Source organism: Perognathus longimembris, chromosome 18, assembly GCF_023159225.1.
Source record: "Perognathus longimembris pacificus isolate PPM17 chromosome 18, ASM2315922v1, whole genome shotgun sequence".
In the NCBI taxonomy this organism is placed as follows: Eukaryota; Metazoa; Chordata; class Mammalia; order Rodentia; family Heteromyidae; genus Perognathus; species Perognathus longimembris.
This window is the reverse complement of record NC_063178.1, coordinates 16,722,237-16,749,705: the sequence shown is the minus strand read 5'-3', so window position 1 is coordinate 16,749,705 and position 27,469 is coordinate 16,722,237. Positions and strand designations below refer to the sequence as shown.

At 46.5% G+C, this 27,469-nt stretch overlaps 1 protein-coding gene across 12 annotated transcripts in view; it reads left to right on the top strand.

The window, feature by feature from the left end:
* Pard3 (par-3 family cell polarity regulator) overlaps positions 1–27,469 on the top strand; it is a 553,146-nt gene that overhangs the window by 78,244 nt on the left and 447,433 nt on the right. For all 12 annotated transcript variants that reach the window (XM_048367966.1, XM_048367964.1, XM_048367961.1 and 9 more), the window contains exon 2: positions 15,180–15,281. In XM_048367966.1, coding sequence (XP_048223923.1) covers positions 15,180–15,281 — 102 coding nt within the window. The remainder of the gene's footprint in view (positions 1–15,179; positions 15,282–27,469) is intronic.

Below are 27,469 nucleotides of genomic sequence, written 5' to 3'. Positions count from 1 at the left end.
GGCGGGACCTGTCTGCGGGAAATGTGAAGTTTGAGGGTTTTCTGACCTAATAAAGCCGGCGTTCATTGCCATGATGTGATTGATACCTAACACATCTTGGTTTTTAAAACAGTGTTCAGAATAGTGAGAAATCCAAGTTGGAAGAAGCTTGTAGTCTTAATGAAGATGTTCATCGATTTGAAAATTTGAGTCAGTCACGGAAATCAAAGGTACTGTGTTCCTTTAAGGGAAAGAAGGCAGCCAGAGAGGCACAATACACGTAATGAAGTCACTGCTTGCTCTCTCTCTCCCTCTCGCTCGCTCTCTCTCACTCTCTCTCTCCTCTCTCTCTCTCTGTTTGTGATGGCAGCTTTGATGATTTTTTTCTATAAGATTTTGTTGTGTACATACAAGTTGAAGGTGCCCTTCAGTGGTACAGTTCTTGCCTAGTTTGTGTGAGGCCCTGGATTCCATCCTACAAGAACCCCACCCACACGCGCACACACATACACACACACACACACACCTGCCCCTTAACAATCAATATATGTATTTGGCAAAAGGGAATATTAAATGTCCTTCCCTTTGGCACATTTTGGAAAGAAGATTCTGCATTTTGGGAAGATGTTTTAAAAACACCTTGCAGCCCGAGATAGAGCTCGGCGGTAGAGAATTCACCTAGTGTGTCAGGATTGTAGGTTCTCTCCCCAGCACCTGGAGTAAAACAAAACCGAACGTTGTAACAGTTCCGATTCCAGAAGCCCGCGACAGTAGAGGCTTACGGGTTTGGAGCTCGTGGTCGAGGTGGTTCATAGTGCCGGGGTCAGAGGACCTGTGGGTCTGCTGAGAGCAGGCGTGAGGTCCCACTGCTCCTCCAGCTGGAAGGGTGTAGAGAGGCCCAGCATGGAGGCCATGGGGTGCCCTTAACCTGCTCTCACCCAGGTCTCGGGGGCCAGGCCTTGTCTTTGCGTCTGACAGTCGTAATCCCTCCAGCAGTAGATATTTCACGTGAATCTGGCTTTTCCAGAAGAATGCTGGTGTTTATTTGGGAACAGTAGAGCATTGCCATGGGTGATTCGTGGAGAACGCAGAGTGTATTCAAAGAGATGGAGGCCTGGGCAACGTTGTACAGACAAAAGTGAGGAAGATGATGCCAGACCTTCGCAACGATCATCTTTGACCGCAGTGATTAATAAATAACGAGTCGCTTCAGGCCTCAATCCTGGTTCACCAGCGGTTTCAGCGAGTGTCCTTTCTTTTTTAAGGAGGGGTTTTACTCTGTATGCCCCGGCTGGCCTCACACGCACGCACCTGGAAGCCTTCTCCTTCAGCCTCCTCCCTCCTGCGTCCTGTGATCACCGTTGGTTGCTACAACCCCCGGCTCCGGTGTCGCTTTGAGTTTGTTTTTGTTTTTGTTGTTGCTGTTCTTGAGCTTGAACTCTGGTCCTCACCCTCTTTGCCTGGCTGGCATTCTGCCTTCTGGACTACACCACCACTTCTGGCTTTGTGGTGGTTAGTTCTAGATAAAAATCTCGTGGACTCTGCCTGGACTGGCTTTGAACCTTGATCCTCAGATCTTTGTCTCCTGTGTGGCTAGGATTACAGGTGTGTGATTGAAATCTCTTTTGTATAATGACTGCAGGTGTGTAGCCTGGCAGTCCTTTGTGATTGTTGCCAGCATGCAGTTGTGCCTGTGACCCTTCCTTTATAATGCATTCCTTGACTTTATTTACATTTTTTGTTAAGGTGGACACAAGTGATTTCAGTGTGATTTGGACAGCTTTCATATTTGTTTTCCATTTTCTTTGCCTAGTTTATAGTGGTTGTAAAGGTAAACAGCAGGATGGTAGTCACACATTTTTTAAGTTTAGTTTTGTTGCGAAGGTGATGTACAGAGGGGTTACAGTTATGTAAGTAAGGAAATGAGTACATTTCTTGTCAAACAGTGTTACCCCCTCCCTTGTTTTTCTCCCATCCCTCCCTAGCCCCTCCCTGCCAAGTTGTAAAGTTCATTTCCAACCTAATGTCATATGAGTATCGCTGTTGCCTTTCTTCATGTCCTTTGTTTCACTATTGTATTATTCCCCTTCCCTTCCCCAAATCAGATAAATGTATATATAAGACACAGGGTACCAGTCTTCTGATCACTGTTGGTAATAAGCATTAAAGCCATGCTGATGTTAGAGTTGGTATTTACAATTTTTAGTATATCCTCGATGGAAGGTAATGCTACAACCCTGTGTGTGTACACACACACACACACACACACACACACACACTTAGCAGCAGTGACACTTAATGCTTGATTTGTATCTTCCATTGGACATCTACATCCACTTGCTTATGAGAAGTCTCCTTCTTTAGCTTTATCATAATTCATTCAACCGCTTTGGCATCCGACACCTCTGGGAGTGCCCGAGTTTGGAGATGTGAAGCAATGGGTGGGGTCTTGCTGCTTTGGCCACCTGCATGCCTTGAACTTCAGAGGCACCTAGCTAGTCATTCCAGGGCCTCAAGCACGTTGGGCACCAGGCAGGCTCAGCCCATTTCCTCCCAGGTTGTCCTAGGTTGGAGAAACAGCGTCAGGCTCCCTCAGTCCTCCCAGGCTGAGCGCAGAGCAGATGCCCTGCCCTAGGTCTCCTCCGCCTGGCTGCCCCATTAGCTTGGATTGTTTCTCCTCTTTTCACGTGGTTTACTTCACAAAGCCCTGTTCTCCCCACTGTGGTTTGATTCTGTTCGAGGCAGGAGGGAGGTGTGCCAAAGAAACAGCTTAATTTTTAAGTGTTAGGGTTCTGTTATTTCGGGAATGTACTCTTTTTTAACCTGAATCGATGGCTTTTGTTTGCCACGGGTTTTTAGAAAGAGCATGAATGTTCCTGAGACTCGCCTGTAACTAAGTCCCTTTGTCTCAGTATTGTATTTCTTTAGGAAAGCTCTTTCAAGAGTACTTTTCAAGAGTATGTAGTGCATATTTAGAATAAGCCTTGCTGTTGCCTTTCTGGTATAATACAGCATAAATTTGTTTGCCCTCTGAAAAATGTTTCCTTTTATTTTGTACCAACATTGTGGCTTTCATTGAAAATCACAGTCCTTAGTGACAAACTATTGAAATTATGGTTGAATTAGCTTTACTAAGTAATCTGGGACCCCCCTCGTGATTTCACAGTGGTATTTCTCTGGCATGGATATATTTCTCTTGGATTTTAGGTGACGTGGGAGGAATTTTGTTTGTTTGTTTGTTTTTTTGGCCGGTCCTGGGGCCTGGACTCAGGGCCTGAGCACTGTCCCTGGCTTCTTTTTGCCACTTGAGCCACAGCGCCGCTTCTGGCCGTTTTCTGTATGTGTGGTGCTGGGGAATTGAACCCAGGGCCTCATGTATACGAGGCAAGCTCTCTTGCCACTAGGCCATATTCCCCAGCCCCATGGGAGGAATTTTGTTTGTTTGTTTTTGAGTCAGGTTCACATTGTATGACCCAGGCTGGCCCCCAACTTTTGATCTTCCTGCCTCACCGCCTTCCAAATACTGGTATTCCAGGTGTGTACCCCCATCCCTGACTGAAGAGAATTCTTAATGCAGTGTCAGCAGACACTGGTACCAAAGCAAGCGTTTTTGTTTTTTGTTTTTTTTTTGGCCAGTCCTGGGGCTTGGACTCAGGGCCTGAGCACTGTCCCTGGCTTCTTCCCGCTCAAGGCTAGCACTCTGCCACTTGAGCCACAGCGCCGCTTCTGGCCGTTTTCTGTATATGTGGTGCTGGGGAATCGAACCTAGGGCCTCGTGTATCCGAGGCAGGCACTCTTGCCACTAGGCTATATCCCCAGCCCCAAAGCAAGTGTTTTTTAAAGGAAGAAAAAGAAAACAACAACAAAAACAACAAAACACTAAGTCAGTAATATGAACTATCAACTTGATGGAAAAACTGGATGCTTGGTATCCGGGCTAAAGTTAAAGTGCTGATCACCTCCTTTGCATGTCTAACAAAGGAAAGATTCGTTTTGGCTGGAATATCAGAGGACCAAGGCAGGTCCCTCTGGGAACAAACCAGAGACTTGAACGCACATATTCACCTTGACTTTGGGGGTTTTGCGCTACGGATAGGTTAGCCTGAGGTTTTCTGTGGGAATGAGGTGTCGGGTTATGTATCACACGTGCCATATGCTGAGATCATGGTGATTTCATCAGCTGTGATGTGAGAGTTGAAAGTCTGGAATTCAAGGTGCAAATCTCAGGTTGACTTGACATTGTCTTAGCTCTTGGGAGAAGGTTGGAGGGGCGTAGGTGGAAGTTTGCACCGGAAGAACCTGCTTGCTGTATGATTGTGAGCAGATCTAACAAAAAGGTAGGTGGTGGTTTCTCTTGTACTTGGGAACATGCCTGTGGCCTCACTTGTCAAACGAGTTTTAGGTTTCCCTTGTCTAGTCTTGTTGATCTGCTATTTATTTTAAGCTTTTGATAAACAGGAAGAGCTACTGCAATGCAACCGAGGGACTGTTTTTTTTTAAATTAAATTTTATTGACAAGGTGTTGTGCAAAGGGGGTACAGTTACATAATAAGGCAGTGAGTACATCTCTTGTGATATCTTACACCCTCGTTTTTCTTTCCCTTCCCTAGATCAGGTAGGCATATATACAATAGCCAGTGTACCAAAATCATATACAGTAACCACGTAGGGTACGCCAAAGGAAATTCACCTAGAACTTTAAAGGTAACAACAACAATAGAGTCTTCCTGTGTCCTTTTCTTGGAGTTGTTTTTGCTTATCCTTGTCTTATATGATCATGTGTACATAGCTGTTGAGCTATTGTGATCCACTGATAGGTCTGTTCTAGACCTTTTTATGTTTAGTAGTTGTTTGGTTTTAGATACATAATGTAAGGTCGCTGACCCTAACCTGTGGAAATTTCCATTTGAAAAGAAGTTTGTTGTTTTGCAGACCTGGTCTCTACTGTTCCCCCCCCCCCCCCCCAACAATCATATATCAAGGAGACCATGCCCCTTTGGTCTCTGTGTTCTAGGCTTGTCTTGCTCAACATTATTTGTTCAAGTTCTGACCATTTCCCTGCGAATTACAATATTTTATCATTTCTAATCGCTGTGTAGTATTCCATTGTGTATAGGTACCATATTTTTTGGATCCATTCATCTGTGGAGGGGCATGGGGGTTGTTTCCATATTTTAGCTATTGTGAATTTTGCAGCGATAAACATGGAAGTACAAATGTCTTTTTGATATCTCGGGACCTGTTGTTCAGGATAGATGCCTAGGAGTGGTATGGCTGGGTCATAGGGTAGGTCTATGTTGAGCTTCTTGAGGAACCTCCCTACTGTTTTCCAGAGTGGCTGTACTAACTTGCACCACAACACCAACAGTGGAGGAAGGGTTCTGAGGGACTGTTTTAAGAAACAAACACATTTAAGGATGAGTTAATTTTTTTTAAACAATTGCTATTATATAGGTGATATACAGAAAGGTTACAGTTAAATAAGTCAGGTAACGAGTACACTTCTTTCTGGACAGTGTCACCCCTTCCCTCACTTCTAAATTTTCCCTCCCGTCCCCACCCACAAGTTGTGCAGTTCATTTTCAACACAGTGTCTAGCGAGCTCCGCTGCTGCGTTCGTTCACCCTTTGTCTCTCCATCTCCATGCTTCCCTTTGCCCTCCCAATGACAGGTAAACGAACAAACAAGACAGAAAAAGAAAACCAAAAATAACAACAAAGAGAAAAAAAACCGTCTTGTTTCCGTTTCCTGGAGTTCGTTTTGCTGAGCACTGTTCTAGATGATCCGAGGCACTGAAGGGTCTGTACCTCCACGCTCCTCCCCCGAGAGTGTCCTCCTTTGGTCTCCCTGTGTGTGAAGGCCTAGAGCCCTGCAGACTCTATCACGTCCCTGAGTATTTCAGATGTGGCGTCTCTGCCCTCGTGTCTGTGCGCTTGGCTTGTGCTAGGTCCATCCACTTGGATAAGAGTTCTAACCAGAAAGAGTTGAACGCAAAAGAAAATGAAGTAGGGATGAGAGAGCGGCTCTAAGCAAATGACCCTTGAGAATTTGGGATGGGAAAGTCGAGTTGTTCTCTCGAGGCTGCACATTTTGGGTCTGGACCTGCTGCTTCTGTCCGTCCGGCTGGGGGATGTAGGAGGTGTGAGAGCTTGTGACCTTCACAGGGCTCTCGGGAGGGCTCTGCTTAGGGTCTCCCTGGCAGGGACTGTGTGCAGGGCCAGCTTAGCCCACCAGGGTGCTACAGGAGAAGCCGGTGAGCCCAGCGGGCTCCGCTGCTGCTTTTCAGACGCCCTGTGCACGTTTCTGCCTCCTGGCCTCTGCTCCAGGCTCCCCCCTAGTGAAATGAAAGCGTCCTTTGTCCTCAGTGTGTTCCACAGTTCTCTGACTTCTGGACCACTTGATGGGTATCGGTAAAGTTGGTTTTCGTTAGCAAACTTCCTGCTTTCTTGGGGCCTGCTTCCCAATGTGGACTCTGAAGTCCTGGGGAACAGGAGCTGCCCCAGGAAGGCATTAGACCCCAGGGTCTCAAAGGAGTTTACTTCCAGTGACGAGTTGTTCTTCTTGGACTTCTTCTCTCCCTCCTTCCATTCCTTTCTCTCTCCATCCCTTCCTCCTTTCTTCTCTCTTCTTCCCCTTTCTCTTCTTCCTTCTCCCCTCACCCCTTTTGTGTTGTTGATTCTGGGGAATGACTGCAGAGCCTGTACAAGCCGAGTACATGTTCTTCACGAGCTGTTACACCTGCTACATCCCCTCTCCACAAGTGCAATTTCACTGCAATACAAAGTGCATGTTGTAGAGATGTGATCAGTCATCAGGAGTCTCCACGAACTGCTTTCCTGTGTCTCCACCAATCTCGCTGGCAGGAGTCTCTCCCAGGAATCAGACTGGGCTGTGGCTCTGCTACCCGAAGCACGTTTTCCCGCTTTGGGTGGTGTACCCTGCAGTTCTAACACCGCAAACTGGACTGTCAGGTTTGGAAACCTGTCTTAGTAGACGGGATCCACACAGCTTAGAACGCGGCTGCTGCAAGGAGGTGTACGCTTGTAAATGTATGGGGGGAAGTTCGAGTAGTTTAACTTTTGTGTTGTTTCCAGCATCACGTTATGCCTTGAGAGGAAAGGATACCTTATTTATACTTAGAACAAAACTATGTGGAGTGTGTTTAAGTTTGACTGGTACAGCGAAGTGTGTACCTCAGACATAATTCAGCTACTTCATTTCTTACTCAAAAGGCCTGCAGTGCCCACAAAGAGGAAATGCCTTGTGCAATGTCAGGCCACTTCACCACACAGAGTCGTTTTATTGCCTTTTCTGTGGTCACTGTTAGACAGGGCAGCCAGCCATGAGATCCCCCTGTCACTAAAGTTCCTTGTTCCATTTGTTCTACCCATGTGCCTGCGAAACTTGACAGACTCATTTAGTTCCTATTTTGTCCCTCACCTGATCATTTTATAGATAGATATTTTATTGTTGTTTGAGGTAGGCCATTTTACTAATTAACTAGTTGTATAGTTCTATTTTGCTTAAGTTCCCAGAGGCCTGATTTGTTTCTGTGCATGCACACAGGATTTCTTTTTCTTTGCTTTTCTTTTTTTTAAAATCTGAAATTTTCAAGTATCCTAGCAGATTAACAATGCAGACCGGTTGTATTTGTGCTTGTAGTGTTTTCTGTTTGAGAGCTGACATTGTGTTATGCCTTGAGATTATTTCTACTCAGCACCATTTCTTACAAAGAATAGAATGAGGACGTCGGTAATTAAATTTCAGATATTTCTGCAAGGGAAAACTTTATAAGTGCTAGCCACGTCCTTCAGTAGTTAAGAAAGATACATGGTTTACATCTGTTTCGGGGTGTCTTTGAGGTAGCATGTTTGCTGTTGAAACCCCTGTTCTAACCAGTGCCTGCTGTACAGTCAGTGGATGTTCTTTGGCTCATCCGGATGCTCAGTTGTAAGACAAGGTGAAATGCTGCTTTCCCTGAGGTGTCAGCAAGCACAGAGAGACTTGGGGCAGCAAGAAGAGACCAGGGACCGAGCCATTCGCGTCTTGTGTATCGATCAGCCCATGGAGCCTTCCTGTGTTTCTATCACTTTGCCCCACTGAAAGTCGTCACGCAGCCCCGTTGCCTGTTCTTTGCCTGCTAAGTGTGGTGACCAAGACGCGAGAAGCGCCTCGTGTCCGAAGCAGGTCTTTTGCAGATCCCATCATAGATCCCGTCGCAGATACGGAGGCTCGGAGCGTCCTGGGAGGAGGAGGAGGGGCCCCGCCTCTGGCATCAGGAGTCCAGACACATTGGGCCTCCACGGGGTTGTGATCTGAGCCACGCTCTCGGGGCTGTCGTCTGGGGACTGCCGCCTTGGGGCTTCCCTGGTGTCTTGATGATGATGGGGTGCTGTGGGACCCTACCCCGGCTCCCGTGCAGGATGGGCTGCGCTGGACTCCAGCGCCAGGGTCACAGGGTTAAACTGGACAACTGCTTGCACGGGCTTCCGAGGAGGAACACGGAGGTAGGCGCACGTCCGTCCGTCTGGACCACTGTTTGCCTGTGGCTCCTCCTCAGTGGTTCGAGGAGCATCCCGTCTGATTCAGTTGCGTTCAGTGTGGCCAGGTGTAAGGAATTATCCAGGGGTCATTAAGTAATTTGAGAGAATTTCTTTAAGAAGGGAAAAGAATCCGGGGGTGGATTTTGGATTAAGTAATGTGACGAGTTCCATAGGCGCTGCTTCGAGTTTGTTTTTGTTTGTCTTTGAATTCAGAGGCATGGATCGTTTATCATATTTCAGCGAGGTTTTTTTTCCCGGTCAGAAGAATTCCTTTCTGTCTGAGTCAGCCTCTCGTTTGCTGGCTAGAGAGCAAGCCCTCGGGTAGGTTTTCTTCTGGTAGGCTGGGTGGGTACTTGAAGGGTCGTTTAGAATTTTTTGGCAGGGGGGTTACTTCTTTCATACGTATAAGACAGTGTGCATGTTTGTCAGCTCTGAGACGCATCACAGGATGCGGCAGTTTTTGTCTTCGCCTTTGCTGTGCCGTGGAGTCCCCCCGGCCCTCTGAGGCGTTCACACGTCGTGTTCCCCTCTGACGTTGACTCCATCACTACCCGAGCGTGACTGTAAAACGCTGCTCGACTCTGTCCTTGAGAGGCGACCTGGTGAATAGCATCACCTCCTCACACTGAAGTGAGTCGGGTGTGTTGCCCACCACTTGATGTTGTTGCCCTTATTTTGCTTTTCTCCTAGTTTTACGACGTTTTTTCTCTTGGCTGAAAGGTCCATTTCTCCCTTCGACACTGACCCCCTTGGCGAACCTGTCGGACCCTCTTGGAAAGGGTGTGGGTGTCTTAAAGGACATTGCGTGGGTTTTCAAGCCCGGGTCGTGCTGGAGCTTAAGCTCTTCTTGCTTTGCTCCTTGGTGTTGGTTCTGCGGAGGCGACGCGTCGGACACGTCGAGTTTCCTGATCCTCGTTCTCCGCATCTACAAAGCTGAACACTTGCCCGAGGAGGGTTAGGAGAGGGCTCACGCGTGAAGGCGGGCTTCACAGAGGGTGGTAGAAGGGAGGGAAGGGTGGGGTTAGACCGGGCACATCATCACGGACCAGCCTTCTGGGAGTTGGTGGAGGCGCAGCCTTCTGGAGGTCTCTGTTGGAGTTGAGGACGTAGCTTGATGATCTTATATATATGTATCTACCACCTCGACACGCTTCCTTCCAGCCCCTCTCTACCAGCCTATCCGTGTCAACCCTCGCTCCCACATTCTTATGTGTGTCAGGGCTTGGGGGGTGGGGGGCGTGGCCAGGCGACCTTTCACCTTGCCTTCCTTTCCCTGGGCTACAATATCTGCAGGTGCACTGGCCCCCATCTGGGCGTCCAGGCCTGTCAGTCAGGCTGGGACTCGCCGTGGGCTGAGAATAAGTGATGTTTCCGTTTCTGTTTGGGCTCCTCCCCACGACAGTGGGCGAGTTCAGAGCTCTTCTTTGCCCACATCTGAGCATTTTTCTGGAATGCATGCTAGAGAAACCACGCCGTGTTCCTCGTGCCAGCCCGGGGGAGTGGCGGATGAGGGGCAACGTGGCCGGCACACCTAACCCTCGGCGTTTGCCTTGGCAGTTAGTTAGGAGAATATGAACTTGGGTTTGGCGGTTAAATTCTCGGAGAAAGTTTGGGTAAATTCTTTCCTGTACGCAATAGGGTGGTTGCTTTCATTTTTCTCCCTTTAGTGTGCAACATTTAGACACCACAGCGCTTTGTTCTTTGTTCCGTGCTTGCAGAAAGCTGGAGAGGGCCCCTGCCTTTGGGGATCTTATCTCAAGGAAAAGAAAACACCACGTGTGCGCAAGGGAAGACAAGTGACTCACCCGTGGTCCAGATAAACATGTTAGGGTTGGAACCTGTATCGCAGAGGAGGTGGGATTTGAACCAGACTTGGGGGAATAAATGTAATTGGGCAGTTCAAAGTATGGAGAGAGCCTACTCCACATGGAGGGAAGAATTGTCAACGCATTTCGTGTCTCCTTGGTCCTCGCCGCCCATCTGGGTTCATGCAGAGTTATCAGCAATGGAATGGTCCAGGGTCAGAGACGGTGAGGCGGCAGTTGGGCCTGTCTAGAGGCGAAGGGAGGATTTGGGACTTGGGGAGCCTTGAAAGGCAGACTTGGAAAGGGCTTTGTGTGCTCCACTCAGGAAGTTGGAGTTTTGACCTTAAGAACGCATGAGTCACTGGGAATGACTCATATTTCGTAGTACATGATAAAAAGGACCGTTTGTGACAGTTTTTATGGTAGCAAGATGTAGGACAGGATTTAAGAGATGACCCTCTAGAAGTGGGAAATGTGTTGGGTGGTAATTATTGAAAATAAGAGATGAAGGAATAGGAATTGAAGAAATCCATTCACAGGCAAATCTTAAAGCTGTATTTGAATTTTTGTTTTGGAAAGTTGGGACGTACAGGCAAGCACTGGCAGCTTGGAGGTGGCACTGCATTCAAACTACAGATGGTACCTTCGAGAGTATTCGATGATGGCATTTTAATGGATGTTTAGTATTTTATTGGTTGGAATGCTTGATCTGTTTCTCATTGTGTATCCATCCACTTGGGTTTCTACTTTATATTGCTGCAAATCAAAATGTTTCTCAACATTTTAAGTTACTGGGTAGAGAGATAGGTTTGTGCGTTTGTAAGCATGTTTTTAGAATGGCACCAACTGCTGGGAATATGGCCTAGTGGTAGAGCGCTCGCCTCATATACATGAAGCCCTGGGTTCGATTCCTCAGCACCACAGAAATGGCACTGTGGCTCAAGTGGTAGAGTGCTAGCCTTGAGCAAAAAGAAGCCAGGGGCAGTGCTCAGGCCCCGAGTCCAAGGCCCAGCACTGGCTTAGCCTGGTGATACCCGAGTCCCATCTCCATCCAGCGGGAAGCCCTCCTACTGCTAGCCAGTGTGACAAGCCATTGCTCAAGCGCAGTACGGAAGAGTGATTGCTTTCTCTGTTCTTAGCAACCCTGGGTCAGTGTATTGGTTCAAGTTAATCTGGTTTTGCCAATTTATTATGAAAAGCTCAGCAGTGGAGAGCGTTGTCTAAAGTCCCTTGTCAGTTCCCCTGGTGGGCTTGTTGAGTGGAAGGTATGGTAGGAGTCAGGAAATCAGGAGACAAGATAGTTCCAAAGCACAGCCTTGATCCCTCTCTGCTTTGGACTGTGTTTCTTCAGCAAAGGCTTCGAATTCCACTTTCTGCCAGCATGGGGCCTGGAACGCAGGACCTTGAGCTCTTGCTTGGCTTCTTTTCTCGTGGCTGACACTCTGAGCCACACATCCATGTCTAGTTTTTTGCTAGCTCTTTGGAGAGAAGAGTATCTAGGTTTTTGTCTCTCTGGGCTGGTTCTAAATCACAACTCTCTGTCCTGAGTCTCCAGAATAGCTAGGACTACAGGTGTGTGCCACCAGCACCCGGCAGTATGTGTATATGTGTGTGCATATACATGAATATGTGTGTATATGTATGTTTGCTCATGCATATATACACGCATGAGCATTGTGTGCGTGAGAGACAGAAAGAGAACACGGTGAGTAGCGGGCATCGTTAACGTTCTAAGTTTTTAAGAACACAATTCCTGAGAATAACAGTATTTTCTCAAATAGCCACTTATTATCACAATAAAATGAAGAAACATTTCCTGCAGTTATCTAATACGGAGGGAAATAACTGGTGTCTGGCCAGGGGGAAGTGGATTGTCAGGGGCGTTGGTTTCGGTGGGAAGGTTGCGGCTTGAGCTTCGGGTTTCCTGGTGGCTTCGCAGCAGGTGCCGAGGCTGGCCTGCTTACGGCTCTACATCATGGCTGAGACAGAGCAGTTAAGGAGTGGATTCCACACTCTGCGTGCTCTTGACAGCACAAACCTCTCTCTGAAAGCAAACACGTCACAGCTCTCCTTTCCGTGGGCTGTGCCCGAGCACGCAGAGGCTGGGAGAGGTGCTCACTGCGGAGAGGACAGGCGCGCCTGGCCACATGTTGGGAAACCATCGGTGCGGGTCTGTTTGAGAAAGGCCTGGGAGGGAACCGGCCGGCGCAGGTGATTTCTGGCCTGCCGTCAGCGTCACGCTCTCGGAATCTCACGCGTGCACGCGGGTGCACTTGGGAGCACCCTACGGCACGGCGCAGGTCTCTCTGGTCACGGTGGCCTTTTTCTTGGGGTTCTGTGGCTTCACGGGCCCTGTCCTCCACCAGGCCTCCTCGTCAAAAGGGACGCTGTGTTGTTAGATGTGTGAGGTCAGAGTCCACAGCTCGCACTCTCTCGTGTGACGGCTTCTCTCCTGCGCTCCGGGTGACCTAGGAGAGATGCTGAGCTGCGCCATGCCAGAGGGTTGCTTGTCTGAGCTTGGACGTCACCTCTGGCTTCCTGTTGTCTTTTTCCTCCTTGATTGTTGGGCCAGGGAAGGGCATGGGGTTTGTGGTTTGCCGGGTGTGGCGTAGGGTGGAGGAGTGGGGGTGGGGAGGGCAAGCTCCCCACAGTCGCCACTCCCTGTGGCGATGCAGGCGAACAACAGCCATGTACTTACGATTCGACAGTGTCAGCTGGGCGGAAGCAGCCTGGGCGATGAGCGTGGGCTCCAGGCTTTTGCGACTTGGAGTGCAGGAAAGAGTGCTAAGGGAAAGATTGCGCGGCAGCCAGTTCTGAAGCATGTAGGCCCGAGGCCGAGGAACCCTTTAGGTGAGGATTTATTTAGAAGAGGTGACTCCATTGCTGCACAAACCCTTGCAGGTGACAGTCTCGTAGGGAGGGAGAAGAGCTTTAGGAAGCTTACAGAACCGTTTTCATAAGCCATGTTTTGGCGATTATCCTGCTGTATACAGAAGTGTTTTAGAAATAGAAGTTAGTACTTTGGTCGATTAATTTTCACTGGAGCTTGCTTGGTGGTGACATCGTACTTACCTACCGCCTTTTCTAGGTGGCCCGAGAATGATAGCCGATGGACACCTTTTCCTCGTGTGTCTCAGGACACTAATTAGTCCACGGTTTCATTTGGACAGTTGATCTCTTTGGTTGGGAAGACTGGAAACTCGGGCTATGGTTTGCCCTGGGACTTTGTTCTGTGGCTGCTCAACAAATTTCCCAGTGACATTCTGAAGCATTGACCACAGTGGCCGAGGAGAGCCGCTTAGGAAACTCCCTGGGTAACATCACAACCAGAAATTGATGTTCAGTCAAATAAACCCCCCAGGTGAAAACCATGAGCAGGAGAGAGAGAGAGAGAGGGAGAGAGAGAGAGAGAGAGGGAGAGTTTCAAACTCATGCTTGGTGTTCTGGATGAATGACTCCCTTTATAGAGGTTTAGTAAGCGATGTGTTATCTACTTTTTTATGGTAATATAGTGTTTAATAACTGAATGTTAAAACCTGAACTTGTTCTGCTGGTTAAAAAGTGACAAGGAAGGCATTTTTGCAAATAATTGTTTTACTTTAGTGATTTGCTGGTATCCTTTGTTAGAGATTGGCTAGGAGAGCTTCTTAAAAATGTGGAGCTTCTGGTATGACCCTCATGGATCTCAGTACCCAGATCTGGGAGTAATCTGAATGTTAACTGTCACTTACCCTGAGTATGCTTCCTATTTTTTTCTATGCTATACTAAACACACTTGGTTAGATTGGAAGATACAAGAGTGCTAAAGGAACTTTTTTTTTCCCCCCCAGTCCTGGGGCTTGAACTCAGGGCCTGAGCACTGACCCTGGCTTCTTTTGCTCAAGGCTAGCACTCTACCACATGAGCCACAGCTCCACTTCCAGCCTTTTCTGTTTATGTGGTGCTGGGGAATCAAATCGTGCATGCTAGGCGAGCACTTTATTGCTAAGCCACATTCCCAGCCCCCAAAAGGAACTTTTTGATATCTGTTCTGTAATTCAAGGAGAGCAGTATCTAATGGCAAGATGTAAAGTGACCATATTTCCATTAGTGTATATGAACAAGAGTAATTCTGAAGATTCAAAGACAACCATATTCCATTTTCAATGAATTTGAGCAAATAATTTTATGGTTTTCATATACAACTCTGAAGTGCATAAAAATGTAAATGATGTCCTTTTTCTCCTGTCTCCCAGTCCTATTTCTTAGCAACAACAACTGCTCATTTCGTGGGTATTTTTAAGATATTTTAATATGTACATGTACCTGCATATGTAATGTTGTCTTTATAAAAACAGACTCAGCTTGCACCTTGTCTGTGAGCCTATTCTGTTCCCTGTTTGACAAGATCCTCTTCTTTGTCAAGGGGCACTTAGAGTCACCAGGCTGTACAACCTCTTTTTTTCCCTCCCCAGATTAGCAAATATGTGAGTTTTCAGATATATTACAGGTACTAATTCTTATTTTATTGTTTCTGTAGATTGCATGGAGAGGATCGTCTAAGTAATCACATATTAGACAATAGGAGGCCTAATCTATTCTAGAAAAATCACTGTTTTTTATGCAATGAGTTCTTAAATTCTTATCATAATATATCAGCATCTTAGGCAATGGGAAACGTATTCATTGGATGACTCTTGTCATTAAAAACAAATGGAAAATTGACACAGGTTGCTCCTAAAAGTTTAATCGGCCGCGATATTGATACAGTTGATGGCCTTTAATGGGCAGGAACTTATCATAGTGTAAATGGTTGCATTCTCTTTTGTTGATGCCACCTTGTTATAGTCATTACTTCTCTTCTTTTGTCTAGGATCCAAACTACTGGATTCAGGTTCATCGCCTGGAGCATGGAGATGGAGGAATTCTCGACCTGGATGACGTCCTCTGTGACGTGGCTGATGACAAGGACAGAGTGAGTTCAAATCACAGCCCTGTGCAGTTGGAGGACTGGAAAGGGGTGTTTTCCTTCTTGTTTTAGTATGTAGTTTGAAGACCATTTGTGCCACCCACTCCAGTGTGTTCTGTTTTATAATAAATACCAAAAAAAAAAACAAACAAAAACCTTCCCTGTTAGCAGTATGATGATTACTAAATTTTGTATTTTTTTTTTTTTTTTTTGCCAGTCCTGGGCCTTGGACTCAGGGCCTGAGCACTGTCCCTGGCTTCTTCCCGCTCAAGGCTAGCACTCTGCCACTTGAGCCACAGCGCCGCTTCTGGCCGTTTTCTGTATATGTGGTGCTGGTGAATCGAACCTAGGGCCTGGTGTATCCGAGGCAGGCACTCTTGCCACTAGGCCATATCCCCAGCCCCAAATTTTGTAATTTTTAAGGTGCGTTTTTTTGGGGTGGGGGAGGGGCTTGGTCGTGGGGCTTGAACTCAGGGCCTGAGCGCTGTCCAGCTCTTTTGCTCAAGGCTAGTGCTTTACCACTTGAGCCACAGCGCCACCCGATTTTTGAGTGGTGAATTGGAGATAAGAGTCTCTCGGGGGTTTTTCTATCTGGGCTTGTTTTGAACTGCAGTCCTCAGATCTCAGCCTCCTTTGTAACAAGGATTACAGGCATGAGCCACCAACGCCTAGCGTAACATGCAGCTTTTAGAACTGAAGTATTGGGATAAGGTTTTCATGTCATTTTCTCCCCTTGACAGTAGCCAAACTTAATAAGCTACCTTAACAAAGCTGTCTGAACCCCAAGCCTTGTGATCTGTCATGGGTAGCACTCTACACTTGAGCCATGCTTCTACTTCCTGCTGGCTAATTGGAGGGAAGAGCCTCTTGGATTTGTCTGCCCAGCCTGGCTTTGAACCATAATTCTTAGATCGTAGCCTCCTGAGTAGCCACTGGAGCCCAGCACGCAGCATCATTTTGATGGCCATGTTTCAGTGTAGGCTATGGGATATATGCGCTGTGGTTCCAGTGTTTGTCCAGAGATGTTTCTTGACAGATGGCCTTTGTGGAGTGCTGTTCTGCTACAAAATAAGTGGATGTGTTTCAGGTGTCCTTCCCTGTGGTGTGCTTGGCTCTTAGAAGCTTTGTCTTCTGCTCTCATTATTTGGGGTCTTCCTTCACACTGAGCACTGTCTTCAGTGTAGTTTGTGGTTATGATACCGTGACGACCCACGCAAATTCAGCATTATTAACTTGCATGCGCCTCCCTATTGTCTGTGCTTTTGGAGTCTCAGAAGGAACAGGAAAAGGGAGGAGAGCTAAAAAGGAGGGAAGAGGAAGGGGAGGGATTGCCAGTTCCATCCAGCAGATGAAGAAAAAAACCCACTTACTGTCATTTCATAATCTTTTAATAACATCATGGAGGCCAAGAATGAATGTAACCAACAGATACGGTTAAACTGAAGATGTCTCCACATCTCTGTCTTCAGAGGGTCAGTTTGTCCCAGGCCTGGCAGTGTAAGAACATATCTAAAAGGCATATTCCAAGTGGTAGATATCAGGTTATCAGGGAGCAGTAAGATAAGTACTTTGTGTAACAGATCCAGGATACCAAGAAGGTAAGATAAGTACCATTAGGCACCCATTCCTGTCTCTTGACAGGATTGCTGCAGAAAGTCAGACACCTAAGACACCTACTCAGCCTAAGCAGTCACACAACCAGGGTTTCCTGTTGATATCATTCCTTTTTTTTTTTTTTAATGTATTCACATTTCTTGCACCCAGTCAAAGGGTTAAAATTTTGTGGCAGGATATTTGGCTCTGCCTATGGAAGTCAGCAAATTCTTTATCGTAGGAGATGCTGAAACTTGGGGTGGACTCATGGAGTGATGTGGCCACATATACTTATATCTTTGACTTGAACTGGAATTGCCGCAGGACTTACCACGATCACATACGCGATTGTGAAATCACGGCCTCACAGATGTGTTAACTGTGTGATCCCCATTGCCTTGTAAAACTTCACTGGAACAGGAATTAAACTAGGAGCTCAGAAGATCAGAAGATGATAAGGTCGTGGGGATACTCTGCCTACTCTCAGCATTCACTAACTATTGACCCTTTGACTCATCTGCCATCCATTCATTTGGGCTGAGAGCTGTGGGAATAGCTCTTTGTGGGCACAGCTAATTGGTCTTGTTGTATTTCATTGCTGACATCATCAGGCCTGCTCCAAGGTGGCAGAAGTAGTACATGTTTTCTTGAAACTTCAAGGAAAATAACAAAAAACATTTTAGATACACATGTTGTGTAAATTCTGGACAGTTGATTTATCAGCATTTGCTATAGTGCAGTTTGCTCCCACGTAGCTACTGTGAGCCAGGAACACATTGTTTCAAAAAGTGTAGAACTTTCCAGTCCACTTGTGGTATTTGATGATATTTTTCTTGGTGCCAGTTCTCTTTTGGGGCTTTTCAGTTACCAGGGTGATTCTCAGATGCAACCTACAGGACCGGCATCAGCTAGAAATTTCACCATAGTCAGTTTGGTGTGTGGTTCTAAAGCTTACAGGGATTACAGAGATTTATGAAGAAATTATACAGGTGCCTAGTCTCGGGGATAATATTAAAAAGAGGAGATGACCTAAGGTTGTATTAGTCTTTTAATATTCTCTTCTTCCTTGGTCATCTTTATGCTTCCTATTTTCTTCCCCTCTTCTCCCATGGTAGAGTATCTGCTTAGCATGTGTGAACTCCAGTTTCATCTCTAGCAAAACACAGACACACACACACACACACACACACACACACACACACACACTTCTCATGAGAGAATATTGGAAAACATAAGGAAAGAAATAATCTCCTACAAAGCCAAAGCTCGACACTGTTATTGAGTTGAGCTTCATAGCTAAACCTCCCCCTGTCTCTCTCTCTCTTTGATTGATGCATGACCTTTTCTTTTTAAAGAGAGGACTGCCGTTCTAGGTTTTGGTGTTTCACTTCATCAAAAATACATTTCCATGCCCTTTGACCATAGCTGTTCCAACATGATTCCTTAGTCTTTTGCTTTTATGAGTTGTGTCCCGTGCTGGCTGAGTGGAACTCTGTAAGTATGTGCTCCTCACAGGCATTCTCCTTTCCTATGTCTGCCTGCTTTCATGCACAAAGTTTCCCCTCAGGCTGGTACCCATCCTATTTTATATGTGAACTTGGTGCCTCTCAGGGGAGTGAGAGTCATCAGTTTATGATCTGCCTGCCTCTGGCCAGTTGTGGAGGCTGGGTGTCCCTTGAGGATGATTTATAGAGCTCTACGTGTTCTCATTGCCCTTGAGGATACTGAACTACACTGACACATTCATGTGCAGCATGATGCAACTCGGCTCTTTAGGTTTAGGAAGTACACATCACAGATTTTATTGTCTTCCCTGTACCTCACTACATAGACACCCTAAGTAGAATTGGCTCTTTGAGTCAAGATGTTAAGATACACATTTTCAGCACTAGGGTTTTTGCTGGTGGTTCCTTGTGTACTTGAAAATAATATACACTTAGCCATAGCTGGGTCAAGTGCTGTAAAGAGCAATTAGGTTAATGTGGTTAATAATACCACTTGTTTTTTTTGGAGTGATTGATTATTCATCTACGGCGAGTCACATGCTCTTCTTTTGGCCCAATTAACTATTAGATTACATATAAAACTGGGAGAAGGCAAACTAGGTCTGATTTTTCAAAATATAATTGTGTATTTAAGCCATACGTGTGTGTGTGTGTGTGTGTGTGTGTGTGTGTGTGTGTGTGTGTGTGTGTGTGTGGCTACTGGTACTTGAACTCGGGGTTTTGTGCTCTTGCTTGGCCTTTTCTGCTCAGAAGTGGTACTCTACCACTTGAGCCACAGTTCTTCATTTTATTTATTTATTTATTCATTTACTCATTCATTCATTCATTCATTCATTCATTCATTTATTTATTTATGGCCAGTCCTGGGCCTTGGACTCAGGGCCTGAGCACTGTCCCTGGCCTCTTCTTGCTCAAGGCCAGCACTCTGCCACCTGAGCCACAGCGCCCCCTCTGGCCGTTTTCCATATATGTGGTGCTGGGGAATCGAACCGAGAGCTTCATGTGTAGGAGGCAAGCACTCTTGCCACTAGGCCATAGCCCCTGAGCCACAGTTCTATCTCTGACTTTTTGCTGGTTAAGTGGAGACAAGATCCTCCTAGATTTTTCTCCCTGAGGTAGCTTTGAATCCTCAGATCTCTGCTTTGTGAGTAGCTAAGGTGCAGGCACAAGGCACTAGAAAGATCCTTATTAAACTATATTTTAGATTTTGTATTCTTGTGTGAATCTACCAACAAATCTATACTTTTTCTGGGAATCTGTTTTCTTTTTTCTTTCAAATTGTATTTCCTAATGCATCTAGGTACCCTATACCAAATGCCAGGATCATTTTAATTCAGTACTTGCTAAGAAATAATCTAAAATATCTGTGTTTGCATAGAAAATAAAAATGTTTTGAATGACTTTCCAGCTTAGAGAACTTATTTTAAGTTGTGACTGTAAAAATGAAAATACCAAGTCTGGTTTATGCATTCACAGATGTGTTGTTAAAGCCAAGAGACTGCGATGTGGTTGGTTGTACAGCTCTTTTCCATGGCTCTGAAATTTGATTCTGATTTAATCTTCCTAGCGTATGGCTTTCAATTATTTTTGGCGGTTATTCCGAGGAAGGATCTTTACACCTCCTTTGCTTTTAGGTTATAAAAATAACAGTACTGTTTTCATCCATCATGTCGTTCTTCTGAACTATGTCCTGTTGTATGGAAGCTCGCTTGAAGTGAAGCGGTCCGCCCGGGAGGAGTGGGGTTTCTGGCCAGTGCCTGGGCACTTGTGCTTTACCGCCTCCTCCAGATGTTATTCAGGGTCATTCGTCCTTGAAACCAGACCTTCAGTTATCTACAGTGGAAATTCTTTTAAGGATGAGAATTGTGTAAGTGGCTACCATGGATCCATCTCGTTATGAGAAGTTACTTCATCTAGTAGGACAAGTTAAGGGGGAATATTTCAAACAAGAGGGAGAAGAACATTAGGGTATGTAGCCATAAAGTATTAGCCAGCTTGCTGGCTCTCGGGGAAGACCCGAGAGTCAAATGTTCTGGTGGGCATCCATTTTCATTTCCAACACGTGCTTAGTGTGGTTGGCTTGGGGCCCTGTTTGATTTCAAAGGTAGACTGTGTTGTGGACTTGTTTTGTTTTGTGTGTCCCCTTCCACATTGGCTGCCTCTCAGAAGGGGACACACAGAGCATCAGTGTCCGTGTTGTGACAGCGAGGACATCTCCCTATCGAATTCTTGCTTCCTCAGTTGATATTCTGCCACATTATGCAAAACCGAAATGGGTTTCGTGTTAGATTTTGACATCATTTAGACCGGCTTCACTTGTTTGTGTGTCAAGCTGCACAGTGGTCAGCGGTGTTCATCTCTTTTCTCTTTGTGGTTGTGTGTGCGTGCGTGCGTGCGTGCGCGTGCATGTGTGCATACATGTACTGGTGCTTGAATTCAGGCCCTTGTGGTCTTGCTCCGCCCCCCCCCCCCCCCCCGCTAAAAGCTGGAGTTTTCCTATTTGAGCCACATCTCTCCCTCCGTCTCTCCATTCCCTAGTTACTTTGAAATAAGAGTCTTCTTGTAGTTGTCTACTTGGGCTGGTTTTGAACCAGCGTCCTCAGTTACCAGCCTCCTGAATAGCTAGGATTGCAGGCATAAGCCTCCAGTGACTGACTCTGGTCTGGGCTTGATTATTGTTTCAGGTCCTTACCACTTCTCTGTTCCCTCTCTATGTACTGCTGCAAACTTAGACATGTCCAAATCTCCAAATGGACACATTTGGGGATCGTGTTCTGTTACACGATCTCCCGAGACTGAGATTTTAGGTGTCACTGACCAGATGTTTATGTTCTCGTTCCCATGGGAGAGCAGCCAGACAAACTCCTCCTCTTAGACATGTCGCCATTGTCTTACACCTTTGTCCTGTGGTGTCGGAAGATGTGGTGTGGAGCCTTTCCTTTGTCAGGCTTAGATGCAGTCCTTCTGGCAGGACCCAGAATGATGTCATGTATACTCGGTGGCCTGTCTTCCACTACCTCTTTCTTGCCCTTTCTGAAGGAAGGGTTTAGTGGAAATCACTGAAAAAGCAGGTGCAGCAAGGTGATGGGTAGGAGGTATCCTGATTGATGCCCGGTAGCACATCTGTACATAGATACTAAGAAATTCAGTGTTAGTCCTGTCCCTAGACATTGTGAACTCAGAGTCCTTGATTGTTTTCAGGTGGAGGATGGGCCAGTTGTGCAGTTGGTAGATGAGAGCTCAGGACACAGTCTTTTGTATCTACTTAGAATGAGGATTATTAAAATGAGATTATTTGGTGAGATTGAAATGCAATTTTTAAAACCGTAAGTGGTTCTTTGGGGGGTGTGCAGATTGATGCTTAAATGATCGTGAGAGTTAACAGTTTATAATTGACATTAGTGTTACTTTTCAAAGACTGTTTTTCTTTATTTAATGTATGACTATGTGTCTGCTGGGAGAAAATGTTTAATATTCCCTTGTGCCAAGAATATTAATTTATTAATATCACATATTGTGCCTTCCTTGGAACAATAAGTCTGAACAAGTAAATCAAAACAAGCATATTGAGTGAAGGAACACCTATAGCCTCTAGTGAGGCTGGGATTAGAAACACATTCCACAGTGTTCTATTTATTGTGATCAGATTCCACACACTTTGCCTGGGGCTGGTCTCAGATCAGTCCTTCCCTCCCTTCACTCCAAATAGCTGGGGTTCTAGGCATGGGCCCCTATGCCCAGCTTGGGTTTATTCTTTTATATACTTTTTGCTATGTAGTGTCAGCCTCTAATGTATAATCTGCTTTGGCCCTGCAGCTATGGAGCTTTTAGGTGTGCAATACCACATCTAGCTACCACTTCCTGCTTTGATTTTCCCTCTGTTGGTAGCACTGGAGTTTGAACTCGGGGCCTTGCACTCAGTAAGCGGGTAATCTACTACTTGAGCCATGCTGCTTTTGCTCTTATTTTTGGGATACAGTATTTATGCCTGTTTGGCCTGGACTATGGTCCTCTTATTTATACTTTCTGCACTAGCTGGGTTGACAGGTATATAGCACGAGGCCCTCCAATGCTTTCTATTGTGATGCTCCTAAGCTCTGCCTCCGGAGGGGCTAGAATTAGAGGCAGAAGTAGCTTGCCACTGGCCCGCTCATCACATTTTGATGAATATTTGACGTGGAGACGACATGAAAAAGGTAAAGCATAGCCTTAATTTTGAATCCCATTGAAGTATCTGAAAAAACGACGAAGAGAATATTTTCAAACCGAGATGCTGAAATAATGTAAGAAACAGCATCTGTCCTACCGTCCTTGGGAAGATAAGAGTAGTCAACCTGGTGATTGTAACTAATTCAGCCAGTTCACTATGGGCTAGGCATTGTGGGATGGACGTGGACACGGACCTCGTTTTCTGTGGCCTAATAGTTCGTACGGTGTGAAGAGTGAAAGTATCGCGAAAGTTAAATACATGCTCATCCGCGAGCAGATAATGGTTCTGAAGGAAAGTGTCCCGTGAGAGAGATGTGACAAAGACCCTGAGGTTGCCCTGAAGAGGGAAGGAAAAGCCTGAAAGGCTGAGTGGAGGTGGCCATTGTAAAGAGGACTGGACGGGAGTCGGGGGGGGGGGGGGGCGTGTGTCAGGCGTGGTGGCAGACGGTGGAGATGGGAGGCCGTTAGCAAGGCGGGAAGTGCCAAGGCCGCGTGGCCAGCCCGGGGGAGATGTGGACCTCACCATTGCCGCTGGCGCGTTGGTTGCCTCAAGGTAGCTATCAGGCCATTGATTCATTGGGACTGAAGCTTAGGTGCCTTTGTCAAGTAGATGCAACTTTAAGCAAATCAGGTGAAAACAACCTATAGTTTTAGTAGAAATAATCATGTGCTGTGGTCAAAGTTTGAAATACCAAACTTTAAAAGTATCAATAGTGGTTATCTCTGAGGATGAACTCAGATGTATGTATGTCTGTGTACACACACACACACACACACACACACACACATATTCATACACAGGTATATGTGTGCATATACACAATACACATGTATATGCATATATGTGTGTGTATATAGATATAGATATATATATATAACTTAAAAAATTGCAATAGTTTTGTTTTTGCCTAATCCCCCCATGGAAAAAGGCAAGGCAGTTCTAAATATGGCTTAGACTAGAAACATCTTTTTTTGAACTTTAGTGTGAATTGGCAAGGGGAAGGAATGATCTCAGAAGTCTGATAGTGTGGAATTGAAACAATTTGTATAAATAGACCTCCATAATGAGATGGCCCGATTAATTTTCTCTAAATGGATTTATTTTAGTGAGGCTCCACAAAAGAGCACATTTAAATTAATCATCAAGTAGCACGCTAAGTGGCTAATTAATTAATTTCCGAGACGTTTCGCCCATCATGTAAATACTTCATGGGAGCTGGCGTGCCCACAGTGCCGCACCATTTGCTTGTGTAAAGGGAGTGGGGGTGTGGGTGGGGGAGGAGGAGACGGACACCTCGCTGGAGGGTCTGAGGGGAGGCTGGTGAGCTAGGGGGGAGACCCGGGGGAGGGGGTGCGGGGAGACCACGGCACTGGATGGAAGGGGAGATGGTGCTGAGGAATCGAACCCAGGACTCCATGCGGGCTAGGCAGGCCGTCTTCCACGAAGCCACATTCCCAGCCCCCACCGTACAACAGTGTTGTCCTGTGTTCTGTAAAGCGGTTATGTATGCCTGGGGTCTTTCTCCCTGCTTGTTGTTTAATTGAACAACAACTCCTTCAAGGCGCAACGCCTGTTCCCCACGGAGTTGGAATGAATTAGGCCATGTGTTCAGGCCAGACTCCAGATGAGAAGTGCTGCCCATTGACATGGCCTGTTCTCTTTCTAGAAAGGCTCTCTGGAATAGTCTACCTTCAGTGAATTAAACGGCCGCCTGCTTTCCCCACACCTGGCTTCCGTTTCCAGCCCTCTGAAGGGCTGGGTGTGTTTTCTGAGCATCCGAGGCGACTCTGTCAAGTTGCTGGGTTTCGAGGTGCTTGCTTAGTTTCTGTAGCTCGTTGCCCACTGGGACCGTGCGGGGGTTGTGCTGCAATTCATAAGGCGTTGTTCAGCTGCAGCCTTGACATTTCCTGTGGATGTGTTATTCTTCAGCTTTGATTTCTGCTTCAGTCTAATGTTAGTTTATGTAGCTGCTCTAATGGTTGATATTTATGGTTTTATAGATAACAATAGTGCACCCCTGGTTGAAAATGCTTAGTAGTTTAATTGAGAAACTATTACCTTCTCTTCAACCGTTGGATCAGGCTTGAATGTGTCCTAAAGCACCGGGGTTTGTTTGGCCCCAGTATGAATAGTATTATCTGCACATTTTATTTGTTTTACTTAAAAATAATCTTTATGTAGTTGTACGAAGGAGTTGCCCTTCCACAAAGTAGTATATGAATACAATGAACCTTGATATGTGTCACCTTTTTCATCCTTCTTTCCTCTCCCTTCCAATCCCACTCCTTCCCTCGATTTTCTTATTTTATAGAGTATGCTTTGAGTTTTATGACTGCATCTTTCCCTCCTCCCCAGCAGGGGCTGCCAGCACCCGCTCATGGGTATTAATTGTATTGTGAACGTTCTGTTTTTTTTTTTTTTTTTTTTTTTCTGGCCAGTCCTGGGGCTTGAACTCAGGGCCTGAGCACCATCCCTGGCTTCGCTTCCTGCTTTTTCTATATATGCGGTGCTGAGGAATTGAACCCAGGGCTTCATGTGTACGAGGCGAGTACCTTACCACTAGGCCATCTTCCCAGTCCCTGTGAATGTCCTTAGAATTCAGTTTGTTGTAAATTCCCATTCCGTCTCTGTCCCTGTCTCTCTTTCTGTCTGTCTTACTCTCTAATGTGCTAGGAATGTGCTTTATCATTGAACCGCACCCCAGCCCTCTTGTCTTGTTTTCGCCATCTCTCCTTCCGTTCAACCTCAGTTCACTGAGACCTGAGATCATGTGTAGGGAGTATGTTCTCATTCATTTCCTGCCCTTCCAGGGACAGAGAAGTGATGGATGTTCCATTTCCTCCTGTGCAGTGAATATCTTGTTCTGTATTTTCGGAATAAAAATGTTGCATGCAAACATCTCATCACCCCGTTTCCAGTCATTGGAAGAGGAGAATGTGCACCGAGCTTAACTGCTAGTCTGGGGTGGGGGGGGGGAAGGGGGGGAGGCACCTGCCTGAGGGCAGGACTTGATCTGCCTGGAGCCTGCTGGCGGCTTCGGCCAGGAATGAGTTCCAGGGACTCCTTTGCACCTCCTGTCCGCGCTCACGCCCTGACTCTGGGGTGTGGCTGCACCCTGTCTGCCTTTGACAGAGTGCTCCTGGCCAGTTTGCGTTTGGTGAGCGGAGCCCGTGCCTGCTTTCCTAGGCGAGCCTGGAGTGCATGCCGCCATATGCAAAGGCTGCGCAACTCTGCCCTGGTTAGAGGATGACTTCACGGGCCCGGCCTCCGTTTCTGCCCTTTCCAGGGTGTTCCCCTGTCCCGAGGACCGAGCAGAGCGCACGCACAGGCTGCTGGCTGGGCTTTTCCGGGGCTGTTTCCGCAGGGAGGCTTTGTCTTGGCGGTTCGCGCTCGGCTGCGGCCTCTGTGATGGGCGACGGAGGGAGGAGCGGCGAGGCCCGGCCCTGCCGCCCGCTCTCTGCGGCCTCCAGGAAGGACTCCGTGAGGGCGCTCAGGGGCCGGAGGTCCTCCAGCCCTCCAGCCGCCGCCTCCGGACCCGGCAGGAGACAGGTTGGTGGGACAGAAATGTCGGACCTTGTGGGATTTCTTTTGGAGTTGGAGGGAGCACTTATTCTTGGTGTCTGTTCCCTAGCACTCTTCTCAAAATAAACTCTTGATCGCCCCGGACATTTTCTATGGCATGAAAGTCACACTGATGTTTCCTGTGCCTCCCATCTTTGGGAGGAGATGTTTATTATTTGTGCTTATTCATTTTCTAGAGAACTCTGACAGGTATCACAGCTCTTACCAACTGTCAGGTTACCAGAAAACTTGGCTTACTAAGTCTGGACTTTTCTACTAAAATATGGTGTTAACGAAGACCATTATGTTACCAGAGTATCGTACTAAAAAGACTATATGACTTTCTGCACAACAAAGTATCAGAATTAAAGCGGATTAGTGCTTAGGTATTTTCATGGGATACTCATAGGATTGGAACACATTGAGGGTACTGCGAGAAAATGATGGGGAATGAGTACAGCTGTTGCTTTCTTGGCATTGTGCTTTATTCTTTATGTGTAGAATATATACGTTTAGACGGTTCAGATGACACACACACATGCACACACACAGCACACACACAGTATTGTCTGTTAGGAGTTTTTAGTGCTAATATTTTCAGAAAGGTTTTGTGACTACCAAGCAGAAATGATAATAGGCTAAAAATAAAAAGAATCACACACATTCCAATACAAATGTGACACCCCCCCTTTTTTTATTTTTGCATGGGTTATGTGTGCCCCCCAGTGGTCTTTTGATAGAATTTTTGATTTGTAACATCATGATATCGGTGACCCTGTCATTAGAACCGTCTTCCTCCGCTGCTCAAGCTCATCTTGAATCAATGGTTGGTTCCGGTTAGCTTACGGTTATTTGCTTTGGGGTCATCTGGTGTAGAGCAAACGTCGGTGTCGAGAGATACTATCCGTTGCACACTTTGCTCCTCACACCTCTGCTCAGTCTCTCCTTCATTTTTACCATTATCGTAGAGGCCATTGCCGACCTGGACATAAATCAGAAACATTCCAAAGACTGAACCTTTTTGTGGGGAAGGGTCAGACTGGGGTTCGAAAACGGGATCTGATGCTTGCGAGGCTTGTGCTTTGCCACTCATGCTGAACCTCTAGCCCTTTCTTTCGTTCTGTCACTGTTAAGTCTCACCCTATGCATGTGAGCTTCTCTACTGTGATCTTCCTGTGTGTACTTTCTATCTACTGGGGTGGCAGGCACACACCTCTGCAAATGGCTCTGTATTGAGTGAGATGGGTCTTCTGAACCGTTTTACCTGGGCTGGCCTTGAACTGCTGTGCTCCTGATTGGAGTCTTCCAAGTAGCCGGGATTACAG